This window comes from Macrotis lagotis, chromosome 1 (assembly GCF_037893015.1).
Source record: "Macrotis lagotis isolate mMagLag1 chromosome 1, bilby.v1.9.chrom.fasta, whole genome shotgun sequence".
Lineage (NCBI taxonomy): Eukaryota > Metazoa > Chordata > Mammalia > Peramelemorphia > Peramelidae > Macrotis > Macrotis lagotis.
The window spans coordinates 699013108-699038482 of NC_133658.1; the positions used below are offsets into that span (position 1 = coordinate 699013108).

Genomic DNA, 25375 nt, shown 5'->3' on the forward strand with positions numbered 1-25375 from the left:
TTATAATAATAAAATACCAAATCAGTAACGAACACAACAACAAATCAGTTTTAACAGTAGTGGAATATTTAGCATATTTCTTGATGCCAAGTACAGTTAACTGGTGTTTGTTGGTCCCACAGTAATCTATATAGTTTCTTTGACTCATACCTGGCAAGTATTGAAAATCTAATTATGTAACGCTAAAATGTATTTTCATGAGTTTGTTAAAGCAGTTTTTTCAATATTATAATTAACAAGACATTTAGTCTCTACTCTTTATCAATATATAATTTCTAAAACAAAGAAATCTGACTAGATTATTCCTTTTACAGGGACTAGTTTTGAGAGCATGGCTTGATGCAACTAGTGGAAAAGAAGCTTATGCTAAAAAAGCACTGAGGTACTTTAATGAAGGCATACAAGATGGAAATGACATTTTTGCTATGCTGGGTAAGGTGAGTTTATAAAAATGGAATTAAGTATATGCAACTTTTACACATTCATTCTAAATATATTTGGTGCACCATGGTTAGCAAGTATTTATTAAGTACCTACTATGTGCCTTCCACAGTGTCAACTGCTGAGTGTATTTATATTGGTTCTTCAAAATCATGACTTTAGTTAAAAAGCTAGTATCGTGTGTGTTTGTGTGTGTGTGTGTATGTTTCTGTCTCCAGAGATTAGTACAGTGCCTTGCACATGGACATGTACTTAAAAGTTTGTTAAATTGAATAAAAATCTTCAGTATTATAGTATGGTTTGCTTATCATGTGCTAATAGTGGTTTTGCAATACAGTATTTATCAAAATAATGTTATGTTCAAGTGTTCATAAACACATAAGATCATGCTTTTTATCTTGTAGCAAAGTTAAATCAATGCCAGTAATGAAAACTAGACTAAGAATCTTAATAATTAATTTGGATACAATTAACACAGTCTTTTGGGATTAATACTTAGTTCCCTAGAGAACTGGAGGCAGTCGACTGATTTCAACAATCACTTAAATTATAGGCATTTGCGTAACCTCTGCTCTCTACTAGGCATTATGCTAAACATTTGGCACAAAAACATAGAAAGGAAATCATTCTTGCCTTCAAGGAGCTTGCATTATATCAGAGGAAATAATATAGCATACACAAGTATATACAACATTAAATACAAGAGAATTTTCAGGAATAACACTAGCCGTCAAGGGAATCCGAAAAAAACTTCATGTAGAAGGTATCAATTGACACTGCTTTAAAGGAGTTTGGAAATTCTAAGCTGAAATATGAAGAAATATTGTATTACCGGCTTGGGATATTATAGTTTTTAAGAAGGGGGCAAAACAAAATTAATTGTCAATGACCTCTTCTCAATAAAGTATAAGGTGAATGTCTTCTAAATCCTTAGGTGAGATGATAGGAAGATGGGATAATATGAAAATCAAAGAAAGAAAAGATGGTTTTAGAATAGCTGATTATAAAAAGGACAATCGGGGAGAATAAAAAATCATTTTCTTGCTAGGAGAACCCAGATGAAATTAGTTAACACAAATTTGTAGTCATTGCAGTCTGCACAATGTGCATTATGTGATTTCTTCCCACTCTATTCAGTCTCAAATGAGTAGAAATAAAAGAGTTGGGTGTTAGGAGTAATCCAGGACTGGGGTATGATAATATGTGAGCATTGATAGGATAAGGGGTCAAGAAATTTGAGAGGAAAAGATAGTTGAGATTGGTAAAGAAGTTAAGTCTTCCTATAATATTCAAGGCACTCTGCTAAGCTCTTAAAGTGAAGGGGAAAAAAACCAAATAATCCCTGATTTGGGGGAGCTTACATTGTTCTTGGGAGATATCATATGTACAAATAATTTGAGGAAGAGGAAAATACCAACAATTAAGGGAATGTCATTCAAGCTTTGCTGGAAAGTACTTAAGTTGAGCCTTGAAAAAAAGCTAGTCAAATTGAGGACAAAAGTACATTTCAGATTTGAGGAGCAACATTTAAACATGCATAGAAGTATAAAGTCAAATTTCAGCAACTAGTATACTAGTTTTGTTTTATTTTTTCCTCTAAAATATAAAGTGTCTGAATAGAAGTAATATGGAATAAGTCTAGAAATATAGGTGTGAACCAGATTGTATAGAGAGTTTTAAATATTAATTTGAGTTTACATTTTAACCCAGAAGTGATACAGAGCCCATGAAGATTTTTGAGAACCAGAGTTACAAAGCCATGTGCTTTAGGAATGTTAATTGGTAACTGTTAGGAGGTTGTTATTTAGAGAAGGAAGAGACTAGAATTGGGGATACTTAATATTTTTGATGGGTATTTTATTTTATGGGTTCTACATACCTGAACTAGGATAGTGACCTTATGAATGGGGAAAAAGAAAACAGATTTTGTAAAGGTACAAACAATAAGCCTTGAAAACTTAATTGGATATGATAGGGAAGAAATACTCAAGGTTGACATACAGTTTTCTGTACATACATTTCTTCTGTAAGAAGACAAAGGGAAATTTGGAGAGGAAAAGAGGCTTTTAAGAGGGAAGATGCAAAGTTCTCTTTTGTTCATGTTGAGTTTGAGATGCTGATGGAACAGACATTCAGGTGGGAAGGTTTAGTGTACAATTGTCAAAGTGGTTCAAATTCAAGAGGAAGATTAGGGAAGTTTGTATAGATTTGTTAGTCACCAATGTAGAGATAATAATTAAACATCTGGAAGCTACTGAACTCACTGAGTTATCAATATTAAACTAAATATATATATATATATATATATATATATATGCAAAAAATTGTTCTCTCATCTCCCATTTAAAAACATTCATTCCATATTTTAGACTTATTTTGTCACATTTTCCCCATTTCTTCCTAAAGGGCATTTAAAAAAAAACCATAAAAATCTATAAACTATTTGTTAATCTCCTAAAATAGTTCTAGAAAAAGTGCTTAGAATACATTTTAATTTGCTTTATTTTTATTTACCTCTTACAATGACACTTTTTTAAAAAAATCCATGTTTTAAGTAAATACATTAATAAGATATTTAACTTTTCTGAATTGCCACAGTTTTAACTTTTCATAGGGTTCACTATTTTGTTATAACATTTTTCTTCCATTAGGCCCAGTACCTGGAAATACACCAGAATTATTCAGGGGCTCTGGAGATTATAAACCAAATAACCGTAAACTTCACCAGCTTTCTTCCTGCTCTTGTAAAGAAAATGAAGTTGCAGTTAGCCTTGCAAGATTGGGATCAAACTGTTGAGACAGCATTAAGGTTAAGTAAAGATGTAATCTTAAATATCATCTTTGACTTTTGGGGAATGAAAAGAATATCTGTATGCACTCTTTATTTTCCATAGGTTTGAAGCTCAGCAGCCTCTTTATAAATTAACTTCAGTTTGGGAGTTCCATTGGTTACCAATTAAAAATTGTGGACTTGGGTCAACATTAACCAAAAGTTGTGCCCTAAGTAAAGGAAAAGCAAATTTACTTTAATAATGATTGGAATGTTTTCCTACAGGATAATTCAGCAAGATAATCAAAATGTGGAATCCTTGAGAATGCTAGCCCTTTACCATTTGTGTAGGGAGGGAAATATACAAGAGGTAAGTATCTTAAAGTACTTAGTATTCCTATTTAGCAAACCATTAAAAATTTTTGCCTCTCTGCAATCTAAGCAATTTTAAATTGTGGATTAAATGAACTTTCAATAACCTTTTAATTGGTTTCCATTCAGTTTCATCCCTTCCGAATTTATATCCTCCATGTAACCGTCAAATTAATATTAATCCAAATCTATCAGTAATGAAATCCAGTTGGATGGCACATCATCATCATTATCATTGTCATCAATAGTAATGTTGTCCAGCTTAAGCTTAGATGTATCATCCAATAAAGGATGTGAAATATTTATTATCAAAAGACAAAAACACTGGCAACCCCTTCAAATGTAGAATAGCTATTTATATACTTCATGCAAAGCCTTCACAGTTCACATCACTAACATAATCTGTAAATAGTCACAAGAAAACAACATATTGACTAAATAACAAAAGAATTTGCCAAAAATTCTAGTGTAAAGTATGACATCTATTATCATCATTATTATTATTATTATTATTTCATAATTCCCCAAAGTGCTAAAACTTACTGATGAAAGTATTATACAGCTTTTGACTCATTTCTTCAGTCATAGTTTACTTATATATTGCAAATATAAAAATTGACTTGTTTACCTAAAATGCAAGTTTTAAATGTTCGTTTGGAAAACTATTCTCTATTTAAAACAAGCAATCAGTATAGTAATATCAAGAATAATTGGTAGAACATGTGCAGATTTCCAAGGATAGTTTAAATCTATTTTGGTTCTGCTTAGCTTTAAATTCTTTTATTACTTTTCCTAAATAAAATTAAATAGATTTTCCAAATTAAAGAGGAAGTTAAACCAAACCATATTATTGATTTATAATAAGATATTTATATGAATGGTATCAAGCTATATGAAAATGCTTTAAACAGCTCTTTTAATCTCATAGAATCCTTTTCCAATGTTATAAAAACATCATTTGGATTTAATGGGATAAAATTCTCAATGAACATGAGTAAATGATAAGAGATTCTAGTATCTTTGCTTGAATCTGGAGTTTATACTGTGTCATTAGATAAAAGTGCTATCAAAAACATATTGGTCTCCACCTAAGACACATTAAAGATAAAGATATTAAAGAGAAGGCAGAGACTAAAAAAAATTAGGCAACTTATTAGCACTTTGAAATCCAAGCTTAAAGCAGTTCATAGCTCCATAATACCCAACTTAATATATACTCTTTAACTTTTAAATGATCTGAGGGAGATTAACACAAATTCTTAGGATATTAACAAAATACAGGGCTTGTAATCTTAAGGCAACTATAGAAAGATAAACATGTCTTTACTAACAAGGAGGAAGGGGACTAATGGATTCTCTTGAGCACATGATGAAAGGATTAAAAATGAACAGAAATACTTTTTGAATGGAAAGACATCACTTTACCAAGCAGTAGCCCTGACTGGTAATAGGTACACATCATTGGATTTGTCAGATATTACAAAGTAGTTCCTCTCTGTATGGAGCCTTTGAAACAGCTAAAATCCAATCTTGATATCAAAAGACCCCCCCCATAAACAAAATGCACATGAATTAAGTTAATAATGCATTGACAAGCATTAAATGAATGACACAGTCATGCAGATTTATATTTGGAAATAAATGAATTTATATACTGCTGGATTTTTTAAGTTTTAAGCGGTTCCCCCCCAATAATTAGGGATTGTTTTCTTCCACTTAACCTCCATCCCTCAACTGAAAAAAGAAAAGAGGAAAAAAGAAAACATTTCCGATATGGACCTTGTCTAAAAGTATAGTTGATTCTGCATAGTCTTATCACTTTTCTCTTAGAAGACAGGTAACTTGTTTGATCATTGATTCATGATTGACCATAGCTTGGATCAGGTTTCTTGAATCCTTCAAAATGATTCTCTTTTTGGGGCGGCTAGGTGGCGCAGTGGATAAAGCACCGGCCCTGTAGTCAGGAGTACCTTGGTTTCAAATTCAGTCTCAGACACTTAATAATTACCTAGCTGTGTGGCTTTGGGCAAGCCACTTAACCCCATTTGCCTTGCAAAAAAAAAAAAAAGATTCTCTTTTACAAAGTTGCTATAATAGCAAAAATTGTTATTCTCATCTACTCACTGCACTGCACTACTATTGCATCAGTTCTTAGAAGTCTGAACAGATTTTTCTGAGACCATCTATTTTAACATTTTTTGCAGTATAATAATAATTTGTTACATTTATATGCTATTCCATAATCAGTCCAGCCATTCTCCAAATGATGGACAGACCCTTGATTTCCAGTTCTTTGTTACTGCAAAACTAAATACTCTGTGTTACAAAAATAAATAAATACTATGTGTTACATATTTATAATAGTTAACAATAGCTAACATGTATGTAGTGCTTACTCTTTGCCAGGCACTGTGTTAAGCACATTACAATTTTCTCATTTAATCCTCACAACATTCCTAGGAAATAGATGCTATTATTATCCAAGTTTTATAAATGAGGAGATTGAGATAAGCAAAGGTTAAGTAGTGATTTGCTCAGAGTAACACATTTAGTAAGTATCAGAGACCACATTTGAACTCAGATCTTCTTGACTCTAGATCCAGTGCTTTAGCTATTGAGTTATTTAGGTATATTTAGGACTGTTTTCTCTTTATTTGATCTGTTTTCAGTAAAGACATAGTAGTGATACTACTGGGACAAGACTTATTTTCTTAATATATACATACATAAATATATATATATATATATATATATATATATATAAAATATGAAGTTCAAGAAACTTGCTGCAAATAGTTTCAGTTAATAGTTAACTATTTCCCTTCCAGTTTTAACTATAATAAATTTGTGTAAAACATTTGAATTTTCTATAATCAACATTTTCTGTTTTATCTTACATGATGCTCTAGATCTCATTTATTCTTTGGATTTCTTTACACAAAAACTTTTAAAATTGTATATAATCAGAACTGTCCATTTTATCTGCTATTAACCTTGCTATTCCTTGTTTAGTCATGACCTCTTCCTCCAAATAGATATACAAAAGGTAATAATATCTTCTTTGTTTCTTTACCTTGTTTTTGATATGACCTTTTTATCTACTTTTTATATCCATTGGCAGCTCATCTTGTTATGGTATGAGGTCTAAGCTTAATTTCTACCAGATTGACAGATTTCCAGCAATATTTGGTTAAAAAAAACCTGAATCCTTCCCAAATAAACTGAGGTCTTTGGATTTATTTATTCATTTGCTTCCCATATGCTGTGAGCCTAACCTGTTTCTCTCTCTTACCAGGACCAAATTATTTTGATGATTATTGCTTTCTGGTATAGTTTGAATCTGGTATCACCTGGACCTTTTCCTTCTCTTTTTATTATTTTCCTTGATATTCTTGACCTTTTCTTCCAGATGAATTTTTTCTAGTTTACAAAGTAATCATTTGGTAGTTTGATTGTCATACAGCTTGATTACTTAGTGTCATTTTTGTTATATTAATTTGAATTATCCATGAACAATTAATATTTTTACCATCAACATTGTTTTATAGTTGTATTCATGTAGTTTTTGTGTCTATTGGTAAGTGGAAAAATTTTAAAATAGCAATTCAAGATAAGGTCATTGCTAAAAGAAATAATAGAAGAGGACTCAATTAAGAAGCTTTGAATTTAAATCATTTAAAGGATTTTCTTTTACATTTTTAATCAAAGCACAATCTATAAACTAAGAGCTTAGAGGTATTTTATGAACTAGTCTTAGAAAATAATAATCAATGTAGATTAGGCAAAAAATGGACACTATATATCATATTTTAATACTTTTAAAAACTTGGCATGTGAAAAATTTCTAACAAGATATGACTTGGGGACTAGAATTATATTATTATTATATGTCAGAATCTCTCTGTTCTTCACAAACTAAAGAACTCAACCAATAAAATTTACTAGGACCAGATAGTTTTCACAGACTAAATTCCACAATTGCGTGGACATTATATCAGTCCATAAAAACTTAAGAACAGTGGTTTTAAATAGATGCTATAATACTGAATATTTGTAATCTCTACATGAAATGAAAAGAAATATCTTCATATTTTAGAAATCTAGCAGAGACCAAAATCATGTGGGAGACAAGACAATATGTATACTTATTTTGGTTGTCCTTTAAAGAGTACTTTCACAGAGCCAACAGTGGGTGAACTTAGATCCTAGAACTTTAACTCAACTACAAGAAGGAAGTTATTTTATCCACTTGTAAAATAGTCTAAAAATATTTAATATAAAAAATAATAGCAGGGGGCGGCTAGGTAGTGCAGTGGATAGAGCACCAGCCCTGGAGTCAGGAGTCCCTGGGTTCAAATCTGGTCTCAGACACTTAATAATTACCTAGCTGTGTGGCCTTTGGTAAGCCACTTAACCCCATTTGCCTTGCAAAAAAAAACCAAACTAAAAATAAATAAATAAGTAAAAATAATAGCAGGATAATAACTTGTCTCTGTTTCATTTCTATCTAAACCACATCAAAAAAGGATGAGAATAAGAATCTCATATTTGAGATATAGATAGCTATGATTTTAAATGTAGCTCATGTACATGAAGACATCAAAGAATGTGACATTATTTGTTTATTTCACAAGTATGTGTACACTTATAATTTCTTTGGGGCCTATATTTAGATCTTCTTACTATTTATATTTTTGTTCTAGGCTACCAACAAACTGGGAGAGTTAATTAGTGCATTAGATGTAATGGAACCACAGAATGCTCAACTGTTTTACAACATGGCATTAGCTTTCAGCAGAACTGTAAGAATTCAAACTTATGTTCTAAAGCAAGATGTACATTTCTTTTTCTCTAAGATTTAAAAATAGGATAATAAATACAACATGATAATAATTTAACACTTTTAACTTATAGGGACAACTTTATTGACATTCATTCCTCTTAAGAATGAATTTGTTCGAGGTGGCTAGGTGGCGCAGTGGATAAAGCACCAGCCCTGGAGTCAGGAGTACCTGGGTTCAAATTCGGTCTCAGACACTTAATAATTACCTAGCTGTGTGGCCTTGGGCAAGCCACTTAACCCCATTTGCCTTGCAAAAAAAAAAAAAAAAAACCTAAAAAAAAAGAATGAATTTTTTCAATTAAAAACATATATGGAATACCTGCTGTGCTCTATCATTGTGCGAGAGGTATGCGACTGGAAGGAAGAAAACAAAGATAGCCTTGCTCTCAGAGTTGCTCTATGATAGGGAAGAATGTTATAAGAATAACTTCCTGACTATAAAAATGCATGAGTGATTTAAAATTTTATGAAAATTCCAGAAGGGAAAAATGAAATTTGGTTGATTAGTTCACAAAAGGTTCTGTGAAGGAGGCAGCATTTGTGCTGAAACTTAAAGAATAAGCTACCATCATTTCAGCTGAAAAATTTTACAGGAAAAAAATTCTTAAATATTATCTTTGGGTTTATTTGCATATGTCTCATATGTTTGCTATGTTTCATATTTGGAAAAATTTGTGTAGAAATGAGCATATTTGTACATATATATATTTGCTCAGTTTTGCAAAATTTTGTCTTTGTTTTCCAAATTGGGACATATTCAAGGATTTCAAGTTTAAAATTTTTCTTCTTTAATCACAACCTAATTTATTTTTGGAAATGTTGCTAATTTTAAAATGATTGTTTGCAAACAGTTGTTTAGTTTTATAAGTATTATTTTTCTTTTTTAATGATCTTGGGAGCCTATTCATTTAATCAAGCAATATTGGCATTGTAAACAAGTAACATTGTCCAATTTGATCTTGAAGATGCTGTAATAAATTTGAAGCAGGTTCCCTGAAATAAGTAGTGATTACTTTGAAGGTAGTACTATAAAAATGTATAAGTTATTACATGATCATTAAAAGTCTAGTCTTATTACTTCGTTGAAATGAATGATTACAACTTATTTTTCCTTACAACATTTTTGTGAGAGATAAATGTGAAAAGTACAGTATTATTTTTAAATAATATACTGTATATAAGATATTAGTCTTCTATTAACTAGCTTTTTTTTATTTTAGTGTGGACGGAATCAACTTATCCTTCAGAAAACTCAAATGCTAATTGAGAGGGCATTTGGTTTAACTCCTCAGGATGCAGAATTTGCTACAGAACTTGGATATCAAATGATATTACAAGGAAAAGTTAAAGATGCACTCAAATGGTATAAAACTGCAATGACACTTGATGAGACCAGTGTGCCTGCACTAATTGGTATGATAGCACACAACTTAATTTTTTTCTTAATGTTGTTCTTAAGGAATTATTGACTGCTTAGTATACCATTTAAAATATACCCTTTTATATATGCATTAAGAAATGATATATGTAAAATATACCATTTATATTGACCATTTATTAATAATTTCAAAAAACTGTTAAGTGCCTCCACAGAGATCTACTTTTGTATTTTATCAGGGTATAGAGGTCATCTGAATTCTTAAAGGCTATGCACATAAAGTATAAATTCTGGAAGATCTATGCAGGAAAGAATTCATGTATACTTTTAGAAATGTGTTGTTTTTGTTTTGGAGTGTCATCATTAGTAGATGTTTGATGCTGAATTGTTTGGTCAATTCATGGACAATTCATGAAAAAGAAAAATGGAAAAAAAATCAGGACCTCAGTACTGTGCCATCTATATTCTGCAATGATGACAGCAATGTGGTGAAAAAAAGAGACAGGGGATATTAAAAGATCACAATTTTTTTTAATATCCTAAAAAGATCATTTTGCTGCTGGTACTCATAATTTAAGATACTTTTCCAGTAACAGTTGAATACATGTTTTCTTTGAGGAAATTAATCTATGATTTGTGGCATTAATGCTATAAATGAAACTCAGAAGAGGAAAGGATATTGTAGGTAAGTGGAGGAATGGCTCAGTTTCTTTGAAGAAGCAGAGAGAGAATAAAAGGCAGAATTGGTTTTCTCATGCAGCAAAAGGCAACATTTCATTGGATATTTAATTTGTTTATTGCATTGCTCAATAGAGGATTATTCATATACCGTGTATCTTCCTATTATAGTCAGATTAGTGACTTATTTGAACAAAAATCAAAATTAATACAAAACTTGGAGTATAAAATATGTTATATTTAAAATATAATTTTATCTAGTGTGATCTTGGGCAAGTCACTTAACCCTATTGCCTTAAATAAATAAAATTTAAAATATTTATATTTATACTATTAAAATATGTTATTATTAACACTGGAAAGTAAGAAATATATGTAAGAAGACATTAAAACCAATCAGAATAATTTCATATAGTTGTTTAACTGATTTTGATTCAATGTGCGTTTATTAAGTTCTTGTTGTATACCAGGCATTGTACACATTGTGGTAGGTACTATGGATAAAGAAATAAAAAACGAAGCTATCTCTGCTCTCAAGGTGTTTACATTGAGAGCAAAAACATACATAGAAAATTAAATGAAAAGTTTATGCAAAATAAATACAAAGAAATTGTTGGAGTCAGGGTATTAGTGGTTGGGGGAAAATCAAAGAAATTGTTGGAGTCAGGGTATTAGTGGTTGGGGGAAAATAGGTTCACCTTCTTATAGGAGGTTTACTTTGAAAGGTAGCAAGGATTCCTTGAGACAGAGATGAGAAGAACATATATTCTAGATGGTAAATGAGCTGTGCAAAGGCACATAGAAAAGCAAGTGGGCTAGACTAGTCTGACTTGAACATAGAGTGAAGGAAGGAGATTAAGTTGCATTAAGCCTAGAAAGGGAGTTTGGAGCAAGATTGTGAAGTACTTCCACATCTAAGTATAGGTATTTATTTTGTATCCTAAAGATTAAAAGGAGTCACTTGAGCAAGGGAGTGTTGTGGTCAGACCTGTGATTTAGAAATAATCAGTTTTATGCATTTGTAGAAGATGGATTGGAGAGGGGAACTGGATACAAAGAAACTAACTGGGAAGCTATTTCAATATATTTCAGTAAAAAAAGGATCAAAGAAATAGGACATTGACCTTGAACTTGGTTTACCTGGTATGAAATCCCATCTCTGCAACCAGTGACCTATATGAAATTGAACAAACATTGCTTTCCAACCTCAGTTTCTTTATCTTTATAATAAAGGTTTTTTAAACAGGTTTATTGGCAAAATTCTGTAACAAATTATAAAGCCTTGGTCTCCAGTTTCCACACATGTAAAGTAGAAATGCAAGCTATTAGGCTTTCTTTCCTATTCAAAAATGGCCTAATATGCATCTTAGTAAACACTTTCCTCACTTGTCAGAGATTTGACAGCCAAGGATAAAGCTGATTTAGAATATAATTTCTAAAATCTCATTAAGAAGAATAGTGAAAGACCATAAGCACTGTTGTGTTTTAAAAGAGTGAAAAGCAGGAAGAGAAAAACCAGTTCGCCAAGCTAAAAAAAAAGTTTTCCCAAGAACATTTAAGGATGAAACAGAAAGATTGTCCAAAAAATGAAATTTTATAAACAGATTTGCATTTTATAAATTTTTACCCTTGAGCTCATTGAAGACACCACCTTTGAACTACAGTCCTGAATGTGCTTATAGAAGAAACAGAAATAGCATTGAAAATGAGAAAAAAAGCTGAACTATCAGATAAAAGTTTACACAGAGTCAGTGAATTGATTCATAAGTTACTGAAGAAGAGGAAGATAGCAAAGGTCCGGGAAAAGAAATCTTAGAAAATTGTGTCCAAAAGAGCAGTTACCAGCCCAAATTCCCATTTTCCTGTGTAGATATTTTTTTGTTAGAATAGTCTACATATGTATTGAAGACATACTTGATCATACTTAATTAGAAGAGAATAATTTTCCACAGATTATATCCTCTAGTAGGTTATATCTTTATCATTAAGCAGTTGAATAAAAGAGAGATTACAGGCTCCCGCAGTGCTTATTTAGGTAGTTGAGTAAAAAATTGCTTATTATAAGATCAATATTAAGAAAAAAACATTTGATTCTGTAGAGTAAAATGCATCCTTAAAGCATTTCTTCCAGCAATACATCTTTCATGAATACATCCAAGTCATTTAAGATTTATTGATACACTAGAGATAACCTTATTCAACCCTCTGCTCTTTAATATTAAATGATACAGAAAATAAAGTCTATGTTTGTTCCCCTATTTTATCAATTCTTTAAGTTTTAAATTCTATTCTATAAAATTTGAATTCTGTATACATTGGGGAGGAAAATAGGAGGTAGTACTTATTTTGCTATTTCACCTGATTGTTTAATTTCCTATTATTAAATAGCAAGGACGTTTTAAAATGATATTATTTGGATTAACTTTATATTGGAGTTGTTAGTAAAATGATTAAGTTTGAATAATTTTCCCCTTGTATAGGAATTATTCGTTGTCAGCTCATAGAAGGGCAATTACAAGATGCAGATCATCAACTTGAATTTCTTAATGAAATTCAGCAGTCCATTGGGAAATCTGCGGTAAGATTTTTATTTCAGCTGGGTACTTGTAATTGACAATGCAAATTTGAAAATAAAACCTAAAATTAAATTTTCTATTTAGTAAAAACAGCATTTTATCAGTGTATAATACTTTTTTAACATTAATAAGTTCTTTTTTATACCTATATGCAAATTAGATATGACTGAAAAATTTTTAAATTCAAATATGGAAGCTAATGATTACATGAGAGCATAAAAATTACACATTAATAGCATTTTATGTGTTTACTCCATATCTCAGCACGTAAAATATTTCTAAAAAGAAATTACTTATTCTTTTAGGAACTGACCTATTTACATGCAGTACTAGCCATAAAGAAACATCAACGACAAGAAGAGGTTATTAATCTGTTAAATGATGTCCTGGATACACATTTCTCTCAATTGCAAACCTTACCTCTTGGTGTACAATACTTTGAAAAGTTAAATCCTGACTTTTTATTAGAAATTATTACTGAGTATCTGAATTTATGTCCAAGTCAGGTAAGTAATATTTTTTAAATGACTAATTAAGTGAACCTTTTATAAATGTCATAAAGAGTATCTAGCCTCCCTAAATCTATGCAATTCATAATAAAACTGATTTCCAGTATCAGTAGTAATGTAAAACACATAGAACTGAGTATCAGATGTATTCCATTCAAGTCACTGGGAAAATCTCTCTACAGTCTGAACAGTTAATAGGAAGTCTGCTAACTTCTGTTCCATAGTTGTGGTGGTAACCTCAGAGGGCATACTTTATAGTAATCCAACAGCAGTAGCTTGGGGAACAAACAGACTGAATGACAAAAGCGTTATGTCTTCAGACTTCATAGTTATAAGTCATATGTAAGCTGAATATCCATTATGTACTGAAATTATTTCTAATAAATATTTGTCTTTTATTTTAGGCCCTTTAAGAGCAGGGTTATTTAACCTTGTATCTCCTGTGCCTACCACAATACACTGTACAATTAAATTTAATAGAGATTTTAAAGTGTTGTTCCCATAATGCCTAATATTATGGCTCACTATCCCAGAGCCAGTCAGGATGAATCACTTATCCTAAGTTTAAGGGTAGGTATCCTGGGGGTCAGCTAGGTGGCTAAGTGGATAGAGCACCAGTTCAAATCCAGTTTCAAACATTTAATAATTACCTAGCTGTGTGATCTTGGGCAAGCCTCTTAACCCCATTGTCTTGCAAAACAAACAAACAAAAGAGTAGATTCCCTCTGGATGTGAGGTGTCAGTTTGAGCTCCAATAGGTTTCATTTCTTCCCTCTATTTACTGTTAGATACAGGAGGTGATTAATATGTCCAAGCTCCCTTTAAGCAAGGCAAGGTTAGGCAAAGCCACAAGCATTTATTAAACACTTCTCATGTTCCAGGACTGTGCTGAGCACTTGAGATATAAATATAAGCAAGCAAGAAAGAAAAAATACCTTCCCTCAAATTGTGCATATTCTTTGGGGGGGGGGGGTGGAGATGACACACAAATGGCCTGCAAAAGGGGGGAGGGTTAGGGAGATGGGGAAGATACCTGTGCAGTAGTATTATAGCAAAGTCCACAAAGACAGGAGCATGGCAGGAGGGAAGTGAAGGTTAACCATTCCTAACTCCTCAAAATGGAGGTTCGAAGAACTCTTTAATGGGACATAGTATAGCAAAGGGATATTTTGAAGTTAAAAAAACTGCTAACCACTTAATGTCAGTGAGCTTTTGGAAAGGGATGTTTAATTTTGAAGATACATCAAGAAGAAAAGAATAGAAGAAAAAGAATTGAAACTTTTAGGGAACCACTCTCCTGTCCCATCTAGGTCCCTGAGTAGAGTGTACTCATTCTTAACATAATTTCTGCATAACTGTACCCACTAAATTTATATCCAGATGCAGCAATGATATCAGATAATTCCTTGTCTCATCTACTGCTGGAGTGAGTTTCCAAAGTCACTCCCAAGTCTCTCCTTCAGGTCTTCAGTTTTGAGCTGAATGTAAAACCTGGTTGCTAGGGTATTGGAAAGTCAGGAGGCTCACCTAAAATGGAATAGAACAAATGGAGAACTGAAACCCATTATGGAAAAGTCCCTTTTCTCTTTACAGAATTGTCTTACTAGACACTATGAGTGCAGTCAACCAAGAGAAATCACCTTAAGAGGATGAATAGCAGAGACATTACTAAGGTGTTTTTTTTAAAGTACTCCCAGTTCTAGCTATACAGTCAATTGAAAAGGTTTCCCTTTTTATAGTTTAATGATGATAGAATGCTGACATTTTTATAGACTAAGAATGGACAAGTGTCTCTTCTCAGAGATACTAAAAAAAAAAGAAAAAATCTGGGAGTGGTTTTATTCAGTCTTATTGGTTAAGTGAGATGAAGGGTAGTGGAATAAGTAGAAATCTTACTCTTACTTGAACTAGACAAAGGAGTATTGAACACACAATATTTAGTGTAGAGATGCAAATTTAAGTGGGCATTGGGGAAAATGGGGGTTTAAGAGGGATGATAGAAAGAAAAAAGAATAGTCATAAGATTAAACTTGAGTTTTAGAAGGTGGATAACAGAGTATTAAAAAGAGGAAGAAAATGTACTTAAGAGTACAATAGTAGAACTAACACTCAGAAGTGAGCTGGTTGAAGAGAGCAAGAGCAAAAAAATGGGAATAGATCATTTCAGCCATAGATTACTAGTTTTGATCATATTCGTTTTCTTTCATCTTGTTCTTTGTAAACTGGGAACAGAGGGAAGAGAGAGAAGATTATGAGAAATAATGGCTAGAAAAATAAATATATCTTTGAATTTAAATGGGATAAACCTACCCCAAAACAGAAGAGGTTAGCAGATTTATCAGAAAGCAAATAATATAGTTTTGTAGAAACATATTTGAATTGCAAAGCTTTACACAGTTAAGATGAGATGTTAGAAAGAATATCTCAAGACAACAGAATAGATATTAGACCCATGACTTCATTGGGGAATTCACATATGTAATGCAAGTGAATCACTTCTTTGCTATTTAAGTCTTGATAAAATGCCTAGAGCATTAAGTCAGGATGATTCAGAGGCAAGATCTGACACACAAAAAAAAATAGAAATTTAGGGAATCAAAGAAGTGATAAAATGGAAAATGGAAGAAAGTTGGTAAAATGAAGAGCTTTGAAAACAAATAACCTATGTAAAGAAGAGGAAATCTAAATTATCATACTCAAAAATGAAAAAGTAAAATTTACATTATATGCAGATGAAATAAAGAAATTACTAGAATCTACTTTGCCTAAATTTATGTTCAAAAGACAGATGACATTAATGGATGAATATTCTGTACTGACAAAATAAAAAAGATAATTTCAGGAACCCAGATATGGAAAAAGAAAATTGAATAAAACATAGTCAAAAGGAAAAGACCCACAACCTATTATATATTTTAAACCACCTACACACCTGAAATATAAGCAAATTATATATTTTATTTATAAACCACCTAAAATTAATTGAAAAAATAACTAGTATAATATAAATGATAAAACTACCTAAATTACCATAGGGTTTTTTCAATAATTAAACAAAATCATGACAAAATGTTTACAAAAAATCAAAAGGTCAAGGATCTCAAATGAAATCATGAGGGTGGGGTGGGAAAGTAGGAAGAAAGAGACCTAGTAGTTCCAGATCTCATATGAGGCTACACAGCAATAATAATTTATAAAAAAATTTGTATACTTTTTTAAAAAAATAGAAAAATTGAGCAATGAAGCCAATGTCATAGTTTTCAAATCAGTTTCCAAAAATTAATTACCAGGAAGCACTTAACCATTCATCAAAGACTCCTGGGAGAATTAGACTTAGACTAACATATCATATCAGCCAATCTCTCTCAGAGTTAAGACTTGAATCTTTAAGTCTTGGATGCAAGGCTGATTTCATACTACCATATTGTCTCTCCATATAAATATGACAGAATTCATAGGAATTTGAGAATATTTTTGTAGACTGATACATATAATGAAGTGAGAAGTATAGGAGAACAACTAATATCATGTCTACAGTATTTTAAAGGAAAGCAATTGCAGGTTTTAAGAACTTTGATCAAAAAAGAAAAAAACTTCATTGAAACAAATATACAATGGGGTGGCTAGGTGGCGCAGTGGATAGAGCACCAGCCCTTGAGTCAGGAATACCTGAGTTCAAATCCAACCTCAGATACTTAATAATTACCTAGCTGTGTGACCTTGGGCAAGCCACTTAACCCCATTGCCTTGCAAAAACTAAAAAAAAAAAAAATTACTTGGGAAACAAACATACGGTGAAGAGAGTAGAAAGGTCAGAAGGTCATAGACAAGTACAGCAATGTGGTAAATCAAGTTAAACTTAATAGATACTTTAAAAAGAAAGTCAGTACTTGATTAGTATTTATTAAACTTCTACTGGGCAGTGGAAAGTGTGCTAAACACTGGGAATACAAATAAAATCAAAGAAAACCCTTGCAAGTGGTAGGGGTGATGATAGAGAGTTCCAGAGATATTCAAAAGCAGTGTAGCTGGTGGGAAATAGGGGGGGGGAAAACTTGTGCTTTTCCTCCTCCTTTAAATAGAGGCCCTTGGATTCATGACCTTGCTCTAAAGTCAGAAAAGGTCAGATGTGAGAACCAGGCAGATTCAGACTTGGCAGTATGTTGAGTTTCCTGATGACAGAAGGCATGATGGAGAGATCCAATAAGCAATGCAGATGGAAAGAAATGGGAATTTATGTTTTTTTGGTATGTAGAAATGTCTGTTGATTATTAAATTCATAATAAGAATTTTTTAATAGTAAAGGCATGGAGGTAGGAATGAGCATTTGATTTCATTAAAAGAGTGTATGATGCAGCTAGCACAGAATACAGAGATAGTACACCTGTGTTCAATTCTGAGTACCACATTTTAGGAAAGACATTGATGAGTGACTGGGAAGAGACCATCCAGAATGCTGAAAGGACTTAAAATCATACCATATAAAGATCTATAGAAGGAACTGTTGATGTTTACATGAAAAAGTCAGGACCACAGTGGTGTAGGATGAGAGGAAGGGTGATAGCTGTCTTGTATTATTAAACACTAAAAATTATTCAAGCATGTAATGGATGTCCTTGGAAGATGTGAGTTCTTTCTCAGTGAAATCTTCAGTTAAAGACTTGATTTATGGGTTACTTTATTGATCTTGTTCAAATAGGGGGTTCATATATAGACCAAATAATTTCTGAGGTCCCTTCTGTAATTCTATGAATATATGCCTTTAAAGGTGATAATTTTTGTATTTTGACTAGATTTTACATGTTTTAAAAGTCCTAATGGCAATTTAAGGTTTAAACAGTACTAAGATTTTTGAGATACTATGTTAAATACTGATTTGGTTTGAATGGCATTTTCTATATCATGTATATTACTATGATCAAACAATAAAACATTTACTAAGTGCCTACTGTTTACCAGTTAAATGCTAGAGATACAAAAAAGAAGCAAACAAATTCCCTGCTCTCAGGAAACTTATACTCTAATGAAGCAGGTAACATGCAAATAAATATATGCAAAGCAAACTATAAATAGGAAATAATTAACTGAGGGAAGGCACTGTAATTAAGAGGATTTTACTTGAAAGATCAGTAGTAAGAATCTCTCGGGGCAGTTAGGCACAGTGGATAGAGCACTGGCCTTGGAGTCAGGAGGACCTGAGTTCAAATCCAGCCTCAGACACTTAATAATTACCTAGCCATGTGGCCTTGGGCAAGCCACTTAACCCCATTGCCTTGCAAAATAAAAAAAAAACTATCAGTAGTTGGAGCAGAAGAAGGAGAACATTCTAGGCATGGGAGTCAACCAGGACTAAGATAAAATGTCTTTTTGTGGAGCAGCCAGATGGAGAGTGTCATCAGATCAAAGAAAATATGTTGAGAAGATTTAAGAAGACTAGATAGCTAGGAATGGGCCAGGTTTTGGAGAACCTTAAATTTAAAACAGCATTTTGTATTTGCTCCTAGTCACAGTAGAAAAGCCACTGGAATTTTTTTGAGGGAGGGAAAGACCTGATTGGACCTGTGTTTTAGAAAAATCACGTATTAATGTCTGAATAGAGTGGGGAGCAACTTGAGTCAGGAACCCTACCAATTATTATTATTATTACAATAAATCCAAGCGTGAGATGTTGAGGGCCTGCTCTAGAGTAATGGCAGTGTGAAAGGAGAAAATGGGCTATATTAGAGAGATGCTAGTAGTGGGGAAGTAAACAGGTCTAGTTTGGATACAGTGGGGATAGGAGGTAAGAGACAGGGAAGGAGCTCAATAATGCCTAGATTGGGAGCCTGAGGAACTTTGAGGATTGTATTGCTCTCTACAGTAATAGGGAAAGTAGGAGTGGAGAAATTATAAAGGGAAAAATAAGTTCTGTTTGGATAAATTAAATCTGTCTACTGGACATCTCATTCAAGATATTAATTCCAAGTATTAGATGACCATACAAAAAAAGATAAAATAGTAGCCATAGCAAGAATTAGAAAAACAATTCCATGATGGAAAATGAATTTCATTTTATATGAAAATTAACATCCATAGTGTTTTTCTCCCTTCCATTTTCCTTTAAAGACTAAAAGCTTCTGAGTTCTTTTAAAATTAACCTTCATGGGTACCTGACAAAGAATAGTTGTGTTGGTTAACAAGAACTCATATTTTAACCTCTCTGTTTGCAAAGTTTGCAAATTTTCCTCACACAACCCCATAAAGTATATAGTATGAGAATTATTATCCCCTTTTATTTCCTTTGCTTGAAGAAACTGAGACAATGAGAGGTAAGATCACCTATTTGGTAATTGGTTGAGGCTGGATTCAATCCCATATCTTCCAGCTCTAAGTCTGACACTAAACCATGGGAAAGTAGTTAAGAATGAGAAAAATTTTTAGTCTAAGGCTCTGTTGAAGCTAACAATCTAAGATTAGATTCAAGTTGCTTTGATTCGTTAGTTTTCAATATTTCCTAAACATTCTTATCCATTAAACAAATTCCTTACATAAAGCCCTGCTTTATGAAATTATGTTGACTATATAGAATCCCAGGTTCAATGGCACTGGGGAACCAAATAGATGGCAATGTTGAACTAAAAGCATTCCTTGAATCTCTATAAGAATGTTTTGTGAAAATGTTAGATTAAAATGAAAGGTAATGTTTCCTTATGTATAGAAGCTTGGTGGGAAACGGGGGTGGGGGGGAACTGGTGCTTTTCCTCCTCCTTTAAATAGAGGCCTTGGGATTCATGGCCTTGTCCTAGAATCAGAGAGGGTCAGAAGCTCCTTAATCAGATGTGAGGACCAGGCAGATTCAGACTTGCAGCATGTTGTGTTTCCTGATGAAAGAAGGCACGTGTCTCATTGGCTATATAAACCTAGGAAAAGCTTTCAGTCAATATCCCAGGCAGAGCTCTGAAACTATATGTCATGGATCTGGGTTAGTAGAATTCTCTTCTCTATCTCCCTACAATGATGAAATCATAGTTCTGAATCCTTCCTTGCCAAAAAAAGAAAAAAATCCCAACCAGAATAAAATGTGTGAATGCCTCTTTGAGAGAGAGGATGAGAGAATAAGAATGTGTTCATTCTGTTAGGGGAAATCTATTATGAAATCATGTTTAAAAATTAATCTTCTGATTTGTTTTTACTGTTAGCCTACAAACCCTGGACAGCCACCTTCTACGATTCTTAGACATTGTGCCTCCATCTTGGAGACAATTGTAAGAACTGTACCAGGTCTTCTGCAAGCTGTTTTCCTAGTTGCAAAAGTGAAATATTTATCAGGTAATATATATCTTTAAAATTAAATTCTTTCAAGTCACAATATTTTGCTCATTATAATATTGACAAAGTAAATGTTAAATGGGTTAAATAAATTATGACTATCCTTCATGTGAATATGTTTGTATATTTGATTGAAATTAAAACAAAATAGTATAATAATTTCCTCTCTTGGATTATTCTTTAGATTTTATTAAATAATGTTAATCATTGATCATCAAATGGACTCTTAGAAAAACATAATCATCAGGGCGGCTAGGTTGCTCAGTGGATAGAGCACCAGCCTTGGAGTCAGGAGTACCTGAGTTCAAATCCAGCCTCAGACACTTAATAATTACCTAGCCATGTGGCCTTGGGCAAGCCACTTAACCCCATTGCCTTGAAAAACAAAAAACAAAAAACACAATTATACCAAACTAGAGACTGTGAATGAGAACCTCAAGTCTAAATTGATATTTTAAATGCAAGACATTTGTAATCACAAGCAAGCTTTGTTTTCCAGACATTTGGAATGCATTAAGTAGTTACTTTCATTGACTGGCTTTTTATCTTCTGGAGATATCAGTTATCTCAAAAGCTAAAACACAGGTAGCATTTAATCTATCTTTTCAGTCTCTTGAAATTTTGGATGCTAAATAAAAATTAAGTAGCCATGAGAAGAATCTAGTTTTAAGGAGTTTACCATTTAATGCAATAATTTTTATTATGTGGAATAGGAAGAACACTGGATTGTAAAGCTGAAGATCTGATTTCAAGTCCCAACTCTACCACTACTAATTATCTCTGATATACTGCTAGACTCATAATTTCTTTGGCTATCTTTTTTCTCTTCTGAAAATTCAGAGAGTTTTCAATAAATTAGTGGTTTCCAATACAAATTAGTTTTAGTAAATTTTTTGAGTTCTGTTTATATTTATTTGTCTTCACAATGATTATTAATTAAAGTACATACTTCTTTGATCAAGCTTAGAAAAATTCATTTTGAAATCCCTGGACTAGATACTAAGATCCCTTCTAGGGTTCACTTCCTTAATTTCTTACTTCATTTGTAGAGTTATTGGATGATGTTATTTTCATTGAGCTACTTTTGTATGAGGACTTAGGTTACTTTAGTTAATTTATTTATTCTTTATTCTAAGTATTTATTAGTTATATTTTATTATGTTAATTATTTATAGTATTTATTCTTTGTTCTATGAATTAATATAAATTAACTACAATCTAGTGATAACTCAGTTAATGAATTTTCTGGGAATCAGGTTCATTTATTTAAATATAGCTACATTACATGGGTTAACATTTTTTCCCTCAGAAAAACAAAAACTTTCACATGAGCTGCACATGGTTTCCAGCTAAAGATGCCTTGAGTATAGCTATGCAGGGAAAAAATATTTTCATAAACTGTTAGAATTTGTGAACAAGATCAACACTAGATAGAAATAATTATGATATTATTCTAATTATTCATGACTGTTCTACAAAGTACATAATATCACAACTCAGAATTTCTCAATATACAAAATAGATGACAGAATTTTCTAAAATTTAAGAATTCTGAAGAAACTTAACAGTATAAATAAAATCTAACATATCTCTTGAATCCTAGGATTATCATCAATTGATTATCAATTACCTTCAGACTAAACTCTAAACTTCTTCCTTTATCAGAACTGAAAAGGAACTGATAATAGTTATTTATATTTATCTTTTGACTAACATGAATTAAAGATACAGTTTTATAACCATGAACTCTAGAGCAAAGCAAACCAACCTATTGTTCTGTTTTTATGAGTACTAAAAGAACTAACTTTCCAGAGATAGGTTTGAGTTAGCAATTGTCTCCTTTAGAAATATCCCAAAGTACTTAATTGCTTGAATTATAGTTTACTTTCATGTTTTGTTTGCATTGTTAGGTGATATCGAAGCAGCCCATAGTAACCTACAGCATTGCCTGGAACACAATCCTTCCTATGCAGATGCTCATCTTCTCATGGCTCAGGTTTATTTATCTCAAGATCAATTTTTGATGTGCTCTCAATCGCTTGAATTTTGCCTGAGTTATAGTTTTGAGGTGAGTTCTCCTGACATAAATGGGTAAAACTGCTACACTCCTTAGAACTTAAGTAAATTTTAATACAAATTATTTTAATATGATTTTTTCACTTATAATTTAAATTTACTTTATAGATTTTATTTATACTGTTAAATTTTAGAAAAAATGATGACAAATCTTGTCATCTATTTTGTATATTGATTGAGAAATTTTAAATTGTGTTATGATGTACTTTGTAGAATAATGCCATAATTAATGCTGTCTAGTCCATTTGAACATCATCACATGGCTTGAGGATACTTTTATCTTGATTATTTATGTCTAATTATCCTTTAGCATTGTGTTATCTGGCATTGAAAACAAGGTTCATGTTCTTCTTAAACTTCAAACTTTTCTTTAAACTTTTCAACGGAAAATTTCTTCTCATCATGTATCCATGTAGGTATTCTAGAATCTTTTCATAATAATGACCCAGAGCATCGCAAGTTATTTTGGTAAGGCCTCAAAGTTACATATAGTGCAATATATGTCAATTCATGGGGCAACTGAAAGGTCTCTCATATTCTCCCCTTCTTAACAGTGGAGCTTATTATTCACTATTTTTAGCATCTTCTCTGGCCTTCTTATGTCTCAGTATTATCTGAATTATTTCTATGTATGCTTACTTTTTTAGATGTCTTTGCAGATTCTAGCATAGAAACCTGTTTCATGTAACTTTTATACACAAGAGTAGTAGCAAAATATGTTTGTATAAAGTGTGCTATAAAGTTTTGGATAGAAAATGAATATGATTATCCTTACATTATATTTCTAAACTCCTTCCCACCAAAAAATTTGCTCAGTGTCCAGAAACTCAGATGACTTTTAGTTACTATGAATGGTCTGTGATTTCCTGTGGCTATGTCCTTTCATACAAATGACAATACTTTTTCATCCTTAGTTATGCAATAAATCTTTCATATAGGATCTCCATCTTTGTATTTTGTTAGATCCCTAGCTCTTTTTTGCTTAAAGGATACAAGTCCAATATAACACCAAGATTATTCATGTCTTTGTTTTCTCTCTTGCTTTGTGATTGAGAAGCCCTGTCTTTTTCTGACTGTACATATCTTGGATTTATTTTGCACTACTTCTAATATGTAAATCACTACTCATACGTTCCACTTTTGATTCCTCCCACAATGAATCTTTTCATTGCCCTTTGAGTTATTTATGATTTTATTTTTTTTAATTCTGTTGTGGGGCAGCTAGGTTGCACAGTGGATTCTATACCAGCCCTGGAGTCAGGAGGATCTGAGCTGCATACATCACTCATTTCTATATTCATTAGTAACAATAGAACAAATTAACTTCTGTATTAACAACTCCATTGTGAAATCTTATGTAAATTTGGAAAAACTCTTATATGAGAAGAGCATTTAAAACTGCATTTTGCTGTCCTGAGCCAAATGATTTTTTCCCCTTGTGTATGTTTATTGGTGTTTTTTTTTCTTTCAGTCATTTTTGTGACACATCAACAAGAATTTATTACCTACTAAGTGGCATTACTGTGCATTACTGCATTACCTACTGTGCTAAAGGGTAGGAATATGAAGAGAGGCAAAAGTTATTCTTGCTTTCTAGGAGCTCACAATATAATGGGAAAGGGGAAAGGGTAGGTAGAAGAACATGAAACCTCTGTAGAAACATTATAAATATATATATATATATATGTACATATATATATATATATGAAAAATTGAATGAAACATTAATAAGAGAAAATCAGGAAGACCTGAGTTCAAATTCATCCTCAGACACTTAATAATTACCTTGGGCAAGTCACTTAACCCCATTGCCTTACAAAAAACAAAGAAAAAAAAGAGGGAATCAGGAAAGATTTCCTGTAAGCACCCAAAAGGGAGAAATGAGGAAAGAGAACATTACAGTCAGGGAGGCCCATCAGGAAAAATGCTTGAATGGTATTGTGCAAGAAATAACAAGGAAGCCAGTGTCACTAGAATGAAGAGTAAAATATAAAAAGATAGGAAATATAGGAAAGGATTCAGTTTACAAAGGGCCAACCAGAGCATTATCATTGATCTTGAAGATAATAGGGAGCTCTTAGAGTTTATTGAATTGAAGGATAACATAAACATACCAGTGCTTTAGGAGATTTATTTTATTATTTAGTGGAGGAGGGACAGGAGTAGAGAGAGTTGAGAATTGAAAACAACCAGAAAACTATTGTGATATTTCAGGTATGACATGAGGGAGGTATTAGCATGAAAGGAGAGAAAGAAGAGCATACCAGAGATGTTGCGAAGGTAGAATTCATAGTTCTTGGTAATATATTGAATATGGTGGTGAAAGAGAGTGAGGAGTAGAGGATAGCCCCTAGGTTGTGAACCTGCATAACTAGGAGACTGATTTGGAAGGCAGGAGAGGTTAAAGAAGAAGGATAATGAATT

General features: G+C 32.2%; 1 protein-coding gene across 2 annotated transcripts in view; it reads left to right on the top strand.

Moving 5' to 3' along the window:
- TTC21B (tetratricopeptide repeat domain 21B) overlaps window positions 1-25375 on the top strand; it is a 108376-nt gene that overhangs the window by 11976 nt on the left and 71025 nt on the right. For both annotated transcript variants that reach the window (XM_074215798.1, XM_074215799.1), the window contains exons 5-13: window positions 315-437; window positions 3093-3250; window positions 3497-3581; window positions 8287-8385; window positions 9647-9839; window positions 12963-13060; window positions 13364-13564; window positions 20746-20875; window positions 22786-22943. In XM_074215798.1, the coding sequence (XP_074071899.1) occupies window positions 315-437; window positions 3093-3250; window positions 3497-3581; window positions 8287-8385; window positions 9647-9839; window positions 12963-13060; window positions 13364-13564; window positions 20746-20875; window positions 22786-22943 (1245 nt within the window). The remainder of the gene's footprint in view (window positions 1-314; window positions 438-3092; window positions 3251-3496; window positions 3582-8286; window positions 8386-9646; window positions 9840-12962; window positions 13061-13363; window positions 13565-20745; window positions 20876-22785; window positions 22944-25375) is intronic.